General features: G+C 35.9%; 1 protein-coding gene across 1 annotated transcript in view; it reads left to right on the forward strand.

The window, feature by feature from the left end:
* The window catches only part of DYNC2H1 (dynein cytoplasmic 2 heavy chain 1), a 143,082-nt gene that overhangs the window by 116,318 nt on the left and 7,510 nt on the right, over window positions 1-19,254 (forward strand). The window contains exons 85-87 of the mRNA XM_066312977.1: window positions 468-557; window positions 15,790-15,899; window positions 16,236-16,317. Of these exons, the coding sequence (XP_066169074.1) occupies window positions 468-557; window positions 15,790-15,899; window positions 16,236-16,317 (282 nt within the window). The remainder of the gene's footprint in view (window positions 1-467; window positions 558-15,789; window positions 15,900-16,235; window positions 16,318-19,254) is intronic.

A 19,254-nucleotide genomic window follows, 5' to 3' on the forward strand; every position in this document is an offset into this window, starting at 1 on the left:
ACAAAAGCTGTGAGGTGATGAGAAAATAATCATGCAGGAGGATTGTGTCAGATCCTCTTTACCACAAAGCCACACAACTGCATTTTGAAGTCTGAGGAGGCTGCAGCAAAAGAGTGGAAAACTGGCTGCAGTTGAGAGATGACATTGTGACTTTCCAAGAAATAATGCTCTTAGGCCTTTTGGAAATATTTGTGGAATCAACTGATGTTTCCTTATTGAATAGCAGAATAGCAGAATAGCAATTTCTCCATCAACAGTGTGTCTGGGCCACACAAAGAATTAGCAGGAATACAACCTTTCTTTTTGTGGTTGTATGTTCTTGATCATTATATTACTGGTGTTGCCTTTTTTGTTTTTGTAGATAATTTTTATCTCCAAATCATTTATTTTCATTCAAGTTGCCAACTTAAAATGTAATGGAAATGGATTTGAAATTAATATATTCAGTAAATATATTTTTATTTCAGTGTCCTGTCACATGGCAAAGCAAGTGGGAAGGTCCAGAAGATCCTTTGCAATATCTTAGAAGTCTTGTAGCTCGAGCACTTGCCATACAGGTAATTTTAAAGAGTCATTTACCTCAGTGTGCAGTATATTATGTAAATTTCACTACAGTAGACCTTTAGAAACACAGGTCCAAAAGAGTTTTAGATGTGTGAAATGGTATACAAAAATTCAAAGATCAAGGAATAATGTGATAATATTGTTAGTTACTTCACGGTAGGTTTATATCTTAGTCATTAGTCTTTGTGGTGAACTATGGGGGAAGAAGTCTTTTCTTACCCAGATGAAATTCTACATTTAAGTCAGGACAAACGCTTTTATCTGGTAGAAAGATGCCTATGAAGACATAACTGAAGCGTTTCTAATAAAGGTAATGTAGAAATTAATGGATGACTGGTCTTGGGAGAAAGTAATGAAAATATCTGCATTCTCAAAGTTTACAAAGGACCGTAAGAAGAGGTCTGGGAGCTGACAACAGCACTGTCTATCCACAGTCTGACAGTAAAGAGGTTAATTTTTAGTTAAGGTACATCTACATATACTTAAATTGACAGAAGTTGTATATTTAGGATAATGCCTAGACAAATAAAAGTAATTTATCTAAATTAATTAGTATTTAAGGAAACAGATTTCGTATCTTTGTTGGATACATAGAGAGAAAGCTGTGAGAACCTGCCAGAGAGGAATACTACTTTAGAAAGGACAGATGTTTGTTACTTCCAGGCAATGAATAGAAAGCTGTTCATTTTGATCTTGATTAACACGTCTTGTCCAATGGGATACCAAGATTTTTGTTAACATTTATGTTGACTGTCAGATTCAGAAGGGCCATGTGTCTCCTAGGCATGACTTTTTCTAAAGAAACTGTCAAAGAAATGTTTCCAAAATATTACTAAGATTCTTGTTACAATTTCTTTTGGCTAATTCTTACTTTTTCTTTATCCTTTTCTTCAAAAAAAGGTTTAAATTACAAAGCAGAAAAAAAATTAATACATACAAAAATACTAATATGTATAGCAACATGTTATAATGCATGTTCAGATGTTATTTGGTCATATAACTGGAGTTGAACTTACTCCCATCTGTCTTTTTGCTGACTATTATAGCCTTTAGTATTAAAAAAAGCATCATTTGCAGTGACTCAGCATGTTTGTAAGTTTCAAGGGTACATTACTGTTTGCAACTTCTACTTCCATTTGGTTGTGACCAAACTGCTTGCAATTTTCCTTACTTATATGGTTTATTTTTATTGGAAGTCTGAGATTAGAGTCTGAGCCTCTGTGTGGAGTTCACCTCCCATACAAAATCATAATGCAGAGGTAACAAGATGAAATTAACTTTAATAGTTTTCAACCACGCATCCCAAAAGTTTTTATTTTCATATATTACTCCAGTCAGCTATTGACTAATGTGCTGCATTATATTTGCTGCATTACCATGATAGTAATCTTTCTTTCTCATTGCTCAAACTACTGACAAAACTGTACATTTGGATTAGTCATTTTTATGGAAGTTATTATGAAGGAATCATTTACAGTCTTTAGCTGATATTTATTGTAAGAGAGAGAAAGATTACTAAGGCATAGCTTTACAGTAGATACTTTACTCTGTCCATAAGCAGTAAATTATGTTAAATTTTTATTAGTGAAAACAGCTGCTGGTTGTCTCATTTTATTTCTTTAATGTCAGATGTATAATATAGTTGCATTTGGAAAAATTCTAGTGTCAGTTTGTTTTGAATCTCAAGCTTCTAGTCAAATCACCTCTGAAATACAATTTCCATATTTCTATATTGTATATTCTTAGAAAAATGTTGATTATTTCTAATTACACCTATTGGTTGAATCACCTTTTTCCTTAAATGTGATTCCAGATCATGACTGTGCCCATTACACCTTCCTGATTAGTCTTGATTATTTTTTTATTAGCTTTTTCTTTTTTGTTACTTTTCATTATTGATTTTATAAATGTAATTAATCAGTATTTAAGTCTAGGTTTACTATTCAGAAATTAAAAAAAGGTTTCAATAAAGATATTTCATAACTCCAAAAATTATCTTCAGATTTTAATTTCAATAAATGCGTATTTTGGATTAGTTTAGTTTTATATGACCAACTTTATAAACTACTTTTTTAGAGTTACTCTTATGTCTCTCTGTTTCACTGACTGTACGATATTGACTTATATACTTTACTGTATGAGACAGGTTTGATTTAGGCATTTTTAAGACAAAATAGGAGACATTGGAAGATCAAAGGTGTACTAAAGCATTACATTTACTAAGGATGGAGTAAGTATCTACCTAGGTTATTAGTTAAAGGCTGCCTTGTCAAGAGGTTTGCTGCCAGTGCAGCAAACAATAAAAAACAGCTGCAACAAGCATTTAATGGGAATAGGGAGAAACTCAAAATATAGGCCAGATGGTTAAATATTTATAGCAGAATTTATAGAAGTGTAAAGTTGTTCTGAGAGTGTTACACAACAACAGGCAGAAAAACAACAGGTGTTGCATTTTTTAGGTCTGAATTCACTCAGCAGAAGAGGAAAAAAAAAAGAAAACTGCCTATTGAAAATGTGAAGAAATTTGTATACTCAAAATGCAGTAGAGGCCTGTATTGCTGTGTACTATGTTATGGTGGCAGTAAATAGGTGATATCTTCCCAGGTGAAAATTCTGATATTTGGATGGTAGCTTTTGCTTTTAATTGAAACAAAAGTTATGTATTGAGCATTCTTCTAAGATGGAGTTCTGAATACTTTCAATTAGCAGTGCTGACATTGAACTTTATAATGCTGTATTTCAGCTTGTCTGTCTACAGTGATATATTTGCTACCAACATTAAGATAGGAAATGTATGAATCATCAGTGATCATTGTATAAGTTTTAATTTCTTGATCCTTATACTATCAGTTTCCTCATGATGGCACCCTAAATGTTTTCTGTGGTTTCCCTCTCCGTGGTTCATGATCATAGCTCAGCAATAGTACACATCAGTGTATGATGGTATTAAGTGCATCCCAGTCTTTAGATAAGTGTCTTCTCATGGCTATGGATACCAGCAGGAGAAAAAGAGAGAGAAGATACTCAGAACTGCATCTGTTAGGAGACAAAACAGCAGCCCAGGCAAGTGTCAACTGAATACCTTAAAAGATTGTTTCAGGTCAGCAAATTGGAAATTGATTTTTGTTTCCACAAGAACTAAACTAAGAGCTTAATTCCACCTTTTCAAAAAAGAAACCCAAACCCTTCTTATTCCAAAAAAGGCCTTGTATTTCATTCTTTTGGACTCAGCTGCTTTTATATAATTTACGAAAAGAGTTCTTCCTTTGCATGACTGTTTGGTTAGTGAGCTGCTACAAGTCTTGTAGTGTATATTCTGACCTCAGAATCATAAGCACCAGTTTCAAAGTTCTAATCAAGGAAATGTTTGTGAATACTGGAAGTTTTTAGTTGCATAATTTAGGAAAGGTTTCATTGAAATTGTGCATTTATACTCGTTGTATATAAAGAAATTAAATTATGTATTTTTTCAAGAGACTTGTATTTATCTCCTGCGATGCTATCCTCTTGTCGCTGCCCATCCTGAGTAAAATCTAAGGTACTAATATTTAACTTCAATACCAGTTCAATCAGCAAGTGTAAGATTTTTACTATTTTAGTGGTCTTTTTGTATTTAAGGAAAATGACTTCGTTCCTATTTTGTAATCCTGTTCCTCTATTTCAACAATTAGGTCCCCAGAAAGGTGGATTGGATGCCCAAGGTATAGGAGGTTTGAAGTCTTGGAAATTGCCTGCTGAATACACTATAAAACCTTCTGGGAATAGGAAACCCAGGATTTCTCCTTGACACCCCAGGCATCTAGGTAGAGATTGTACATTTTCATTCACTTATTACAGGCAGAAAGGCTGCTCTTAGAAAACCAAGAGAATCAAGTCCTGTCAATTTTCAACAGGTTAAAGAATTCACATAATAGCTTACAGTTTTAGGAGGGGCTGATACAGATGGAATAGTTAGCTGGTTCCCCACCTTGTTACTGTTCCTTTCATGGCTCTCTATTTCAACACCTGTTACCTAGGTATCTGTACAGTGCAGAATACTCCAGATTTAGTATTTTAATATTGAAGCACAAAAATTCATTAAGCAATGTGTTTTAATTCCATTCGTTCCATTAATTTAGGCCAAATTTCTACATTATTCTGAAGAATTAGCATTTTTCTTCCGCTTTTCCTGTTTTCTCCTCTTCAGCTGTCAAGAATGTCAAAACAAAAATACAACTGCAGCATAACATTTTCTGCTGAGGAACTGATCCTCAATTAATTTCATCAGTTCTCATCATGTTGCAGCATGATCTCACTTTGTTCCAAATTTATCAGCCAGGATATGTCTTTTAAGACCTTGTATCTAATTGATAACTACTTGGTAAAAATTGGAAATTTGCAGGTACTACTAAAAAAATATGTTTTGTTTGTCTCTAATAGGAAAATTTGAAGCTCTTAGCAGCTGTTTTATCATGTCCCTTTTAATCACTGCCTCACTTTGATTGCATTGATGAAGTAATGGCTGATAAAGAGCAGTAGTGCTTTGTAAAGGGGCACCATCCAAACAAGGGACCAAACAGAATGTGAGATGAAAGTTTTGGACATGGATGGCTAGTAGGAGTTGTCCACTGAAATAAAATCTAATATGCAAGGAAATTAAATTAGAAACTGAAGTATTCTTTGTGCTCTTACAGAAAGCTCTGTTCATACGTTGGTACAGTTTCCCCTCCAGGCCCTTCACCATATTTGCAGCCCTCCGTGGGACACTCTCTAATAATATCTTTCATATGTTGTGATGCCCAAAACTAAACATAACTTTTTTTTGGTAGTGAAATGTTTGTTTTCCTCCAAAATACAGTGGGTTTTAGCACTAAATCTGCAAACTATGCTATTTCAAAGGTAAATAATTTCAGTTGCCAATGAGCAAGACTTATGTCAAGTTTTGGAAAAGCATCATGCCTTTTGCACAAAAAACAGTTGTGCAAAAAACTGGAAAAACAGTTTTTAAAAAGCAGCATTGGAAAAGGGAGAATATTGCTAGCTGCATTTCTTTTGGTTTCATTGTGAGCTGTTGAAGCTTATTCCCAATGAGCATTAGGTGCTCTGTTAACTGAGGCATCCACAAATTGTAGACTTTTTAATAAACATCAGACTTAACTGTTGAGAAAAGTAATGTGTTTCAACAGAATTCAATGGCTGTTCATTAAACTCTTGAAATTGTAAACGTGTTTTGTGAAAATGGCTGTTCTGTTGAAATTATGAAATACTACCTTGTAACCAGAAGTTTGAGCAGCATCCCTTATTATACCACTAACCAATTACTCAAATGTTTATTATGAAGTATTTATTGGAAGAGTTAATTACTCATAAAAAGATTTCTGTAAGTGTTGAATAAAAGAAAACTTACTCAGGTCATTGTCTCTACAGACATTGTGTCTCTGAAAAATTACCGTATTTTAAAGAAAAGTATCTTTTTTTCCTAACCTAGGTTTAAATTATAAACCCCCTAGATTTAGTATTCTGTATTTCTTCTAGGATGCAAGATAGTGTTTATATACTTAGTAAATTACAAAAAGCTGTACTATATATTATATACAATGTAAAGCCGTAGTTTATATCCTTCATTTAATGAAATAATCATCATTCATTTATTTTTCTCTTTAAGCTACAAGATACATTTTCACAATACAGGAAGATATCTGAAAAGATGCAGTGGTAAAATATTCATCGATTTTATGCATTTAATCTGTCAAAATCAAAAGTGTAGATTGCTGTGTTTCTAGTAACTTATTTTTCACTCTGTTGCCTTTATCATGGACAGAGCTGTCTGCAAAAAAGAAAGCAGAATAAAATGGATAGTCTTGTCTGACAAAAGCTCAAGCAAAAAAGGTTAATTTTAGTACAAGTGGTAGAAAACGATGTTATTATCATTCATATATGAATATGAGTCCTTATGTTATTGTGTCAAAGACTGGTAATTTTAAATTCCATCCATTAATAAATGAGAAGGCTGCAGCACATGCTAATGCACCATTTTTTATGTTCATCCCATCCATTTGCTTTCCTTTTTTAGACAACTTAGCATCAGAGAGAAGTTTGGGTTGGAAGGGACCTTAAAGACCATCTTGTTCCAACCTCCTGGCATAGGCAGGGACACCTTTCACTAGACCATGTTGATCAGAACTGCATCCAGCCTGGCTATGAACACCTCCAGGAATGGGGCATCCACAACTTCTCTGGGCAACCTGTTTCAATACCTCATCCACTCTCACAGGAACAAGTTTCTTCCCTAATATCTAATCTAAATCTACCCTCTTTCAGTCTGAAGCCATTTCCCCTTATTCTGTCACTACATGCACTTGTAAATAGTCTCGCTCCATCTTTGCTGTAGGGTTCCCATCAGGTACTAGAAGGTTGCAGTTAGGTCTGCCTGAAGCCTTCTCTTTTCCAGGCTGAATAGTCTCAACTCTCTCAGCTTATCCTCACAGGAGAAATGCTCCATCCTTCTGATCATCCCAGTGTCCCTCCACTGTTTCTCCAGCAGGTCCCTGTCCTCCCTGTGCTGGGAGCCCAGAGCTGATGCAGCACTGCAGGTGGGGTCCCAGCAGGGCAGAGCAGAGGGGCAGAATCCCCTCCCTGGCCCTGCTGCCCACACTGCTTTGGATGGAGCCCAGGACACGTTTGGCTTTCTGGGCTGTGAGTGCACACTGACAGCTCATGTCCAGCCTCTCACCCACCAGCATCACCAAGTCCTTCTCAGCAGGGCTGCTCTTCATCTGCTCATCCCCAGCCTGGGTTGACGCCGGCAGATGTCCAGACTCAGGTGCAGCACCTTGTACTTGGTCTTGTTAAACCTCAAGAGATTCCAAGGGCCCCACTTCTCAAGCCTGCTTGGGTCCCTCTGGGTGGCATCCTGTCCTTCAGGTGTGTCAACAGCACTGCTCAACTTGATGTCATCTGCAAACTTGATGATGAAGGTGCCCTTGATCCCTTTATCCATGTCATTAATGAAGATATTAGATAACACTTGGTCCAGTATGGACCCCTGGGGAGAGACACCACTTTTCACTGATGTTTATTTGGACTCATGAGTCATTGATCACCACCCTCTGGATGTGGACATGCAGCCAATTTCTTATCCATCTCACAATCAACCCATCAAATCCATCTGTCTTTGGCTTAAAGAGAAGGATGTCATGAGGGACCATGTCAAAGGCTTTACAGAAATCCAGGTAGATGGCCCATAAATCCAGATTTGTAGCTCTTCCCTTGTCCAGTTCAGTAGTCACTCCATCATAAAAGTCCTCTAGGTTGGTTAGGCCGGACTTGCCCTCGGTTACAGTAACTTGTTCTGATGACCACTTTACTGACAGAAATATTCTGTTCTGCTGGCAGTAAGCAGTCTGTTCTAAGTCCTTTATTGTTTTATTTGTAATTCTGATTTTATAGTTAGAATTTGACACATAGAAATAAATTACGTAGAGTAGTAGGACAGCTTTGTAAAAGGTAGTGTGATTGCAGCTCTTTTTTAACCTCTAGATGTTTTGCTGGGAACTGGGTTGGTGTAAGAGTTTGCAAAATATTTCATCTCCTGTTCTGAGATTTTAATTGGTCAAAATCAATAGTAACATGCTGTAACTATTTCTCAAATATCATTTGCAGATATACATTAAAAAATAAGCCCATTTTTTATTAGAAACAGATTTCCATTCCACAAGCAAGCATCATCTCTAATTAGCAACTTTTTTGGCATTTCTTTGGAGGAAGGCAAAATGTAACCGCATCTTGACCTATCTTTCTCTCTTTGAAGGGGATGCCATATTACAGAATTTGAAATTATAACAGTTTCATAGTACATCCCTTTGCAAATATATTAAAAATATTTAACATTTCAGAGCCTTTTAAGATTCAAGGCTGTCATCTCAAATTTAGTTTGTGAAGGAAAAGAGTCATAAGAATAATTCTTGACTAAACCTTTTATCTGCTGATTGTGCACTAGTTTTACTCTTGGGAATTCACAGTCAAATAAAGCAATCAGAGCAGGATACAAATGCACTCAGCAATTCTGTAAACAGACATGACTGCATTTTAAAACTGAAGTCAATAGAAAGGCATTCAGATTAGGAGTTTTTTCATTTTGTTGTTTGATTTTTTTCTTAGTAGAGTTCTTTTTGGTGTAGTCTTTGTCTCTAAATGTTCAGCAAGGTAGATAATTGAAGAAAAAAGAACCAGACCTTGAATCAAAGTAGAAGAGTTGTTAAGAGTAATGGGGAGCTTAGATCCCTATTTAATGTGTGTAGGTGATGCCTAAAGGCAGGAAGGGTAAAGACCCTCCTGCTCTATAGTGCTTCTCAGTGTGTTCAGCTGAGTGCTATAAATAGCAACGAAATTAGAATGTGTGCCCCTACATGGAGGAGAATGTGCAAAAGCATATTGATATATTTTTATTGGTAATTCCACACAGTCGCTCTGAACTAAGAGAGTTATGATCCAAATGAGAAAACTGTTCTCTACATCTGAACTTGAATTTCAAAATTCCTGTCAGGTTTATACTGTTGCAGAGTGTTGTATGTGCTTTTTCTTATACATACAGTGTCTTTTCTTATAAGTTCTCTATTATTAACATTTTCAGTATTATTTCTAATATTTCATTATCCCATGCAATAAATTAAGCAATTGAAATTACCTATATATCAGGCAAAAGGCAGTAAATAATTTAGAAGTAAACCAAATATTGTTCACTCTTCAGATATGTAGATTACAAAGCTATGAAAAAGATTTATTCTCTCATGAGTATTCATGTATTTTATCACACTGAGAAAGTAAAAAGTAATGATTTGAATATATCAACAGAAGAATCCATCAAATAAGAAACACATTAGGATATTACTAGAATAATAAAACTGAAACCAAAGATACTACAGAAATGCAGAATTCCTAATGACCTTACTAAAGATCAAAGGGAGTTATTATTTCTTCTACACTTTTGAGGCCACATCTGAAACACTTGTCCAGTTTCCAGCTTCTAAACTGAAAAACATGACCCATATTGTCCAGAGAGGCTTGTGGAAATACATCATTTGTGGAGGTGTCTTTGGAGTTTCACAGAACTGGAGTAGACAATATCCTGAGCAACCTAAATAGATGTTGAATTTGGAGCTACTCTGAATTGCAACTGGATTAGATGCCAAAATGTTTAATTTTATGAATAAATTATTTCTATAATAGAAGCAATTTAAAAACTAAAGCCATTATAGCTAAAAAAAGAAAACAAAAATTATTTTAAAAATATAACAAAAAAAAGGTGCTGTTTAACAAATGAGCAATATTTTTTTGTTAAATTGCTCCCCAATGGATGCTTTTCTGGGTTGCTTCCTGAGGACAGGTGTGAATGAAGCTTTATGCCATGCTAATGCTTTTCAGCATTCTCTTAGCTCTCAAGTGTGACAGGACATCTGAAAAAGACCTACAGCTTTTATGATGAGCTGTTCTTTTGGGATTGGCCAAAACAAAGGAAATTTGCTTTTGGTTTTAATAAAAGGTTTTATGAGCTTCAGAGAGCTGATATGCTGCACTTGAGGTACCTTTATGCCAACTGCCTTATCTTTACAATGTGGGAGCAAACAACAATCCATACCAGCTTACTGCATCAATTAGAAAAACAAAATGTAATTTACTCTGTGTCTACACAAAGTTGTTTTTTGAACAAACTATTTGCTAGTCTAAACAGTAATCCCATGTTGGAGTGTTGTGTTTAATGGAGAGTAAGCAGCTTTAGCATGAGCCAGCATGATGTGCCAGGGTGCTGGATCGCAGACTAGCCATGATACCATTTACTTCCTTTGTTTAAATGGAGTTCCATCAGCCATTGTTTCCATTCTGTGATCTCTTTTTCTCATGTGAAAACCAGATTTCCTTCTTTGTCTTTTAATTGTGGAATCTTTTAGGTATTTTGAGATATGGATCCCACAGAGTTAAACAGTTTCTGATTAGATTGCTTTAGTCTGTTTAACATTCTTACTTATCTGAGAGTTAAGTTAAGCCTCAGTAGTTACTAATATAGTAGAGTTCTGTGACACAGGCATGGGTGAGAGATTTTCTCTGTATTTTGACAGCCTTAAGAGAGGCTGTTAACAAAAAATAAATGGCTGGTAAACAAGAAGGAAAAAAATGGGAGAGAGACTGGTGACTGCTGTTCAAGGGGGTCATTGTTTCAGTAGAGGAACAGGGACTGTGAAGGAGATTCTAATGGAAAATCTGTATCTTGTGGGGTGTTACCAGGGAAAATGAGCCATAGCAAAATGGCTCTTCATGACTCTCTTCTCTGTAACCTAGCCTTCAGACTGGTATTATAAAACAAATTACTGCACAAATTACTGCAGTGCATCCCATCATTACTAGTGGCTAATATATTGAGTATTCTGTACCCCTGTTCAGCCACACCAGCACCATGACAATCTACATTTCAGCATCCTTGCTCCAGAGTTCCGCAGAGATTTTGTGTCTGATGTAGTCCTGACTTTGTCCAAGTAGCATTGTAGGCAGTCTGGTCTGTTATCTACAAATAAATATTGGATGCCACTGCTTTCTGTCCTCTGCAGCTTATATTTGGAGATAGGGAGCTGGTTCCACTGAGGAATAATTCCAGTTCTTAGACTTCCTTACCCAGTTATAGTCTGCCATGTAACTGAAAATGCAATCCAGTTCCTGGTGACTGATGTACTTGGGAAAGAAGAGACTAGAAGGCATGAAACATAAGAATATTGCCTAACTGGATTCTGTGTTCAGTGATCATACAGGAAATATCTGAAAGTAGTATTTTTGGCATATGTCAATCATGAACTTGTCAGTATGTTGTTACAGTTCTTATGCATCATTCTGGTATCCATATAAAATGTAGAAAACAGAAATTCAGGGGAAGTTAAGTTCTTTTTTTGATAAAAAATGAATACAGTAACTAGAATGAGATCACATTTGCTAATGTTTTTGTCAACTGGGAGGGGAGGGGAAGGCAAAAAAAAGGAGGAGAGGGGAGGGGAGGGGAGGGGAGAGGAGGAGGAGGAGAGGAGAGGAGAGGAGAGGAGAGAGGAGGAGAGGAGAGGAGAGAGGAGAGGAGAGGAGAGGAGAGGAGAGGAGAGGAGAGGAGAGGAGAGGGAGGAGAGGGAGAAGAGGAGGAGAGGGAGGAGAGGAGAGGAGAGGAGAGAGAAGAGAAAAGAAAAGAAAAGAAAAAGAAAAGAAAAGCAAAGAAAAGCAAAGCAAAGCAAAGCAAAGCAAAGCAAAGCAAAGAAAAGAAAAGAAAAGAAAAGAAAAGAAAAGAAAAGAAAAGAAAAGAAAAGAAAAGAAAAGAAAAGAAAAGAGAAAAGAGAAAAGAATTTAAACCAAACATAAACTCCAAATCAAATTACTGTGTTATTTATAATTTGTAAGTATGGGCCAACACCTTATCATATACCTGAAATACTGCAGTATTCACATGTTCATTTAATAAAGGATAACTGCCTCAAGAATACCGGCTCAAGGATTTCACATACAAAGAATTACCACATGGGAGCGAATTGTTGTATGCTAGTTGTTCCTCAGAACCATAGGCATTACCTCCTTTGGGCTCAATGCCTGGAAAAATCCCTCTATTTAATTTCTTGGAGCTGTAATAGTGTTACTCCTGCTGGCATTTGCCACTGAATGCCTGCACTTAGGAGCACACCTGTAGAACAGCTGCTGCACTAAGAGGAAACTGGGACTATAGCATAACTGCTTGTTTGACCTTTGCTCAGTCTACACTCCAGTTGACTGAGTACTTACTCCCCTAGCAGTGCTACTCACCATTGTTTGCTCTCAGACTCAGACAGAGTTCTACACTTTTTTCCCTAGTAATGTGGAAAACTTCTAAAACTAGTAGAAAACCAGAGTTATACTGTATGGCTCCTGGCTATGCCTATTCGTGTAACACTGAATACATTTTTTCCATCTAGGCACAGAAATAAAATAACTTCTATGGTGATTTATATGATTTTCAGTGTAAGTTCTCTTTGGGGACCACAGCAACAGAGAAATGCAGTAGAAGAATGTACATTTGGAATCAATTAAGACTGGTGAAGGAAAGGTACTTGCTTCATTTTAAAGTTCTATGATCCTAAAGCTGTAAAATAATATTGTGAAAATCTGGCAGCCTCCTTATTCCTTCCACTGTTCAATGAGGTGCTCAGTTTGCTTGGGATTACAGATGATAAGAACGACTTCTCTAAGAAAGTGGAATAGATGTTTCTTGGATTTTAAGATGCATGAAAAAATACTATTTGAGCCACCTGAGACAATGCTTATAGACTGGTTTTTGTAAGGGAGAAAAAAAGAAAAGAAAATGTTTTTATTATAGCAAACAACCGTACATCATTGGAAGTTTTGAAATATCCTACCAGGAATTGCTTTGGAAGCATTTTGGGTATCCCTGATAAATTTTGATTTTATATTTATAATCATAATTTTCTAAATAAATCTATCACAGACAGTGAAATTTCTAGTGTAATTGTAATAAGAAAGATTCAGAAAATATTGAAATAATGAAATTGAAATAAACAGTTGCAAAGAAGAGTAGAGGATAGAGTTTTGGGGTTTTTTTTAAATTTTGTAGCAAAAATATTTCCAGGGTTGGGATATTAAGACTTGTAGACGTCTTGTTGGTATAATAGTTAGGTAGTTATATAAGAGTTGGTTATGGAAGAAAGCCCTTCAGACTGAGAGGCTGCGTGGCCATCCAAGGTGAATAAGAAGTCAGACAACTTTTCATCACTTTGACAAATGCAGTCAGATCATATTTCTATCAGAGTTGGGATGGGGGGAGGGATCTTATCTGTTAGAGGATTTATCCCTTTTGAGAAACATCACTTCAGTCTTTCTACAGCTTAGCTTAAACTTCCTTCCCATCATCAACACCTGGTCTCTTCCAGCCTTATGGCAGTGGGATTAACAGTGATAAATGATCTGTTTATAGAGTGATGTTGTCTTTTGAGACTGTAGCATTTCCCTAATAGACTGTCATATGGTCTTACAGGACTAAAATAAACATAAGGATATTTTTTGCAATTGGGTTGTAAAATGCATTTGGTTGCATCTAAAATGATTTATTTAAATGGATGTAAATGAGCTACATATTCAGCTTTATACAGAGCAGTACAAGCCATTACAATTTTGCTTTAGTGATCTAAGGAAAGTTTCTGTTATTGTGTACATCCTAGTGCTACTTAATTATATGAGTTCATAAATAATATCACCCATACTGGTCTTTTAATTGGGTGGAATATAAACATTTGTGTTTATACAGCAATAGAATGACTATATTAAATACAAGTTGAAAGGATATCTACTTTTATTACACAAAACAGTTTAAAAACCTCTCCCAACTAGAATACAGAGTTACTGTTATATGATTAAAAAATATTATATAAAGTCATTAAAAGAATCATGCAGGCAAGAGTCATTAACTGTGTACATTCACCTAATGAAAATGGAAAGCAAAAATCTCCGAACTAATTCATAATCATTTGAGTTGAGGGCTCATAATCAGGGATGTGGTAGATAAAAAAAAAACCCAACTGATTAAAGGCTTGAACATAGTGGAAACATTCTGGAGATGTGTGTGACACACTGTCAAAATAAAATAAAACTTACTGAGTGATATCTACTTGCATTTTTGATGATTTTGTCGCTTCCAAAATGGTTCTATGGAATTATTCATCTGTCAGCAGTTTAAAGAATACAATAAAATACTTTTAAAACATGGTATGGGTGCTTGGCAGGTACATTGTGTGATGAGAGTGTAACTTCCAAGATCTTTTATTCAGTCACTACAGAAATTTTATAATTTCCTGGGAGCTGGTATTTAGAGAGGAGTGAGGCTTGTCTGTCTCTGTTTATTGATAGCATGTGGGATCTTATTCTCTGATTAGTTTCTACCTTAGTATTTGTAGAATCACAGAGTGGTTTGGGTTGGAAGGTACATTAAAGATCATCTGGTTTCAAGCCCCGTGCTATGGCCAGGGACACCTTCCACTAAGCCAGGTTGCTCAGAGCTCCATCCAGCCTGACCCTGAAAACTTGATCTATCTGTGAAGAGCTTGCTTGTAGGGTGGGTTATACAGTGTCTTCAGGTTCATACTACAGGGCCATAGTAAAGACTGTGACTATATAATATGGATAAATTGTACCAAGGAGAGGCATTGTAAAAGTTTCAGAAGAGCATTTTGAGCACTGACTGTTGCATAACCAGTCAGGTACCTAAATAATTTGTCTGAAGAGAGCAAATCCTTTGTCTGAGATTGTTAATGTCATGAGGATCAAACTAAGGCTGCTATTCTTAGGATGCATGGTTTATAAAGATTGCGAGTTGCAATGCCACTTCTCACACTGGCACATAAGGTGTTCCATTGGTGGGATATTCCAAGTTGCTGCTCCCAACAGGCTTCACAGCTGAGTGTAAGAAAAAGTGGAAGAAGGTTGAGGCATGTGCTCTGTGAGAATAATTGAGCACAGTTATTCCCTCCACCTTTATTAGACTCATTTATTGCCAAGTATTATAGAGGCCAGTTTTTATCTTATAATAAATTCTGTGAATTCACATCTCAAACTATTATAATAAAAATGGCAGCATCAACACAGTAGCAGGAAATACTTAAAAAACTTGTTGGCAAGTACTTATAAAAACTGTTACTGCACATTGAAAAATCAAGTGTTTCTTCAATATAATATACCATTTATATGAAAAAATGATCTTAAAGTGTACCTAAAAGGAATGCAGTTATTTTCCTGAACTTATTAAAGCAAACAGAAGTGGCAGCTATTTTGATGGAAAACATAAACTCCCCAGTAAGTAAAGGTGAAATAGGGTTTCAACTATGATAAAATAGTTGAAATTATAATTTTCACTGTGCAATGATAACTTTTCACAGTGCAAAGTAAGCGGCAGTAAACAAAGAATGAAACATGAGTTTATTTGGAATGCATGAGTCATGTTATACATAAACTGCTGGTTTTCTTTGCATTTTAAAAAGGTTTTAATTTCCTTTTTACCAGTTTGAAATAATAATTTTACCAATTTGAAATAATTGAAATTAATATTAAACTTTGAGGTTACAGTATGTTTACACAAAAATTTTTCATTAATCATAATAATTGTCATACCCACATTAACTCAAAATGTTGAAGAATCAAGTATTAATTTCAGGATTTTTTTTTTTTTTTAATCTCTTTTAGAATTGGGTAGAAAAAGCAGAGAAACAGCAGCTGTTATCAGACACCCTTGACCTTTCCGAGCTCTTTCATCCAGACACATTTCTCAATGCTTTACGCCAGGAGACTGCAAGGTGAGGGGAAAATAATGTGCCTATTTGTGCTAATGTGCCATTGTTCCTTATGTGTGAGGATGGTTATTTCATTTTCAGGACACAGATCCAAAAAGTTATGTCAATTACTGTCATCAGTCATCTTATTTTTATTTCTTGCCTTGAAGTAAAATAGCTGTTACCTGTTTAAATGCTGATTGGTTTTTTTGGGGTTTTTTTTTCAGTTAGAGATGTATTTTTCTTCAAAGTAAGACTTAGTATGATACTGTACACGTTGAAAATACATTTGGTTTGGTTTTGTGTTTGATATCCTGTTACACATCTCTAAGATTTATTGTATGTGTGCTTCCATTGCAGAGTAATGAAGTGTTCAGTGGACAGTCTTAAATTTGCAGCTTCATGGAAAGGGCGAATACAGGAGGGCAAACTCCAAGTTAAGGTATTTTACTAGTATGTTTTACTAGAATTTTATGAGGATGTTTTATCAGTGTAGTCCAAGTCATATGTCTGTAAACTTCCTGGAAAATGGAGCTGTACATAATTGATATACCTGAGGTAAAAGGGCTGGTTAATAGTGTACAGCTACTAAAATAGCAGTGCAAAATTCCACAGAAATTAGAAAAGGAAAGTAGTTATGGTTTTTCTCCTCCCTGGTTACTGTTCTCATTTTAAAATTAAGCTTATTACTCCATTCTCTTCAGCCACCTCTTAGATGAAAATTGAAGCTGCAATTTCATGAGTTAAAAATCTTGCTCTTGTCCAGATAGATGACTGGCTTGTAGCCAGAGGAAATATACATGTAAATATGTAAGTCTAAGGCTATGTGTTAGCATCTCTTTAATCACTGAAAGGAGACTACTAAGGAAGTAAACCAAAGTAAACTATAAGATGACTAGTTTTTGATGTGAAAAAACCCAACAATTTTTAATGACCAGTTAAGCCTACACCCAGCAGCCATAAAGTCACCACTGATTGCTTTGACTGCAAAGTAGAGGTGAATCCTCAAATGGTTTAATTTAGCTTCTTAGCATTCCAAGTAGAGCTGCCACTTTGGTCAGCACAGGTCTCTGTGCACCTTTTTAATACTTAACTTTGTAGGGAATTGACAAGGTAAGTTTTCTGTGCTGTGTCTTCCTACAGGTATGTTGATCCCAAAATAATTCTGCACAGCTCCAAGTTCTGTGTTCAGCATGGAGCGTGGCCCTTAAAACCAGATTCTCACAGAGACACTTGTGCCCATTGCAGGGCACTCAGCAGCGACTGTGGGCCCACATGCAGCCACAAAGCAGGGATTGCTGGATTAGGATCAGAGAACAAGTGGCAGGGCACCTTCTCCACTCTGACAATGCAGACAGACACAAGGCTGTGGGAGATACTAGATTTCAGGGCTGACTCCTGACACTATGAAAAATTAATACAGAATATGTAAGATTTCATATTCCTAAAATATTAATATGTTGTAAGGCAAGCAAAGATAACTGTAATCATTCAATCAGCTCTAAATACAGTGCAGTCTTTTGAACTTTGCTGCATTAATTCCTGTTGGAACTAGAGAATGTAATTTTGCAAATTTTTCAATCTTAATATTTGAGTAAGAGTAATGGTTGCCTGCTTCATTTCATAAGAAGCATGAGAAGACGGGGGTGTAGAACTTGGAGATAAATAAACCAAAGGACTTTTAGGGCTTGGAATAAATCTGATACATGACAAACCTATGAGCCTGCAAATCACATGGGCTGAGGTTACAGGTTCAGCCAAGGCTTCTAAAACCATAGCACTAAGTCAAAACTGAGTTTCACATCTCAGACCAGTCATTCTAGTGGGCTAGCTATCACCTGCTGACTGTAGAAGCCTGAAGTTCTTCAAAAACATCTTAGCATTTTTGAAAATTGTCAGAAGTCAATGTCAAGTACCTCAACTCCTAAATAACATTATCCCAGTAGATTCATATATTAAAAAATATCACAATGTTTTACAGTTGCCAGATTGAAGTAGCTACTTGGCAAATAAAGAATGAGAGGAAAGTGTTTTGTACAGTACTCCAATTTTTATGAAACATCTAATTGAATTTTCGATGTATTACAGTCTGAGAATTTATGTGGTAAAGTTTTGGCAATGCTATTAAAGTACACTGTTAGTCTACATCATGTGTAGGCAAAAAGGTTAACGTATATAATCTATTGCTTTACAAGAATGTGTCATGTTCTAAGAGGGATTGGAAATCAAAAGGGAATTTTCTTTCAGAGGAAATTCTCCGCCCAGGAATAGTACAAGCAGTTAGGTGAGTGGTTATTTTTAGCAAAACATAAGAATCCTGTCAAGTTTCTTCACTTGATTTGAATAGTATGTTTTCCTCTGTAAGAGAAATACTCATTGATTTTCTATTAGTAAGAAGTCACTAGTATTTTCACTGCTCCTTTTAATCTTGGATGAACAGAAAGGATTTGGAGCCTGTTGCACTGCTGAATATTTAGATTTTGCTACCATGAGTCCTTCCTCATGCTTATGGGGGGCCTGAGGAGATAGCTTCCCATGAGTAAAGCTATATACCACAGGAAAACCATTCTCTAAAATGTGTCTTGTTTGATAAGGATCCTCTGGATTGTACATTAAAGTTGGTTCACCTGAGCAGTATGAATTTTAGTACTGGTAAAGTAAATGTTGTGTCTGCAATTTCAAGAATTCAGGCTAACCTTATTGATTGTTGAGTGGGAAGCTATTCTGAGTGGAACTTAAAAAAAAAAATCAGAATAGATAAGTCCTTAAACACATACTGTGGTGAGATAGCTGGGATCTTGTTTTATCCCACCTAAATCAGAAACTGTAGTTTATCAGACTGCCCTACAGGAACCAGACCATGATATAGGCTGTTCTGAGGTTTATCGATCTCCGTTGGTGCTAATGATGTTGTTTCACTTTATGTAACTAACTCCACTGAGAGACTTGATTCTGTACTCACAGAGTTGGGGGACTCTATTTCAGGGTCTGGGAGAGTTGTGCTCAAGTCCCTAAATCAACAAATATATTAAAGCCTAATAGAATCTCTCTGTTGAAGGACTGGCACAAGTAGGAATGCAGGTGAATTTAAAACTGATGGTCACATATACATTGTATAACTTTCTTAGTAAAACTGTCGGTCATGGTTTTGAAGACATGTTCTTAAAGATTTTTTCTAATATTTAATTTTAAAAGGTTTTGATGGCTTAGAATTTGTTCTGTGATAAGGAAAAGAGGAAGGAGATCTCTTTATGATCATGCTTTCTCAGTCTGGCCATGATTTTAAAAAATGGCATCAAGCTTCAGCAGTTGTAGAGAGTTGATCTTTCTATGCCTAAAAATACAAATAATTTACCCTGTGATCATCTGTAAGTTAGAA

Source organism: Sylvia atricapilla, chromosome 2 (assembly GCF_009819655.1).
Source record: "Sylvia atricapilla isolate bSylAtr1 chromosome 2, bSylAtr1.pri, whole genome shotgun sequence".
Lineage (NCBI taxonomy): Eukaryota > Metazoa > Chordata > Aves > Passeriformes > Sylviidae > Sylvia > Sylvia atricapilla.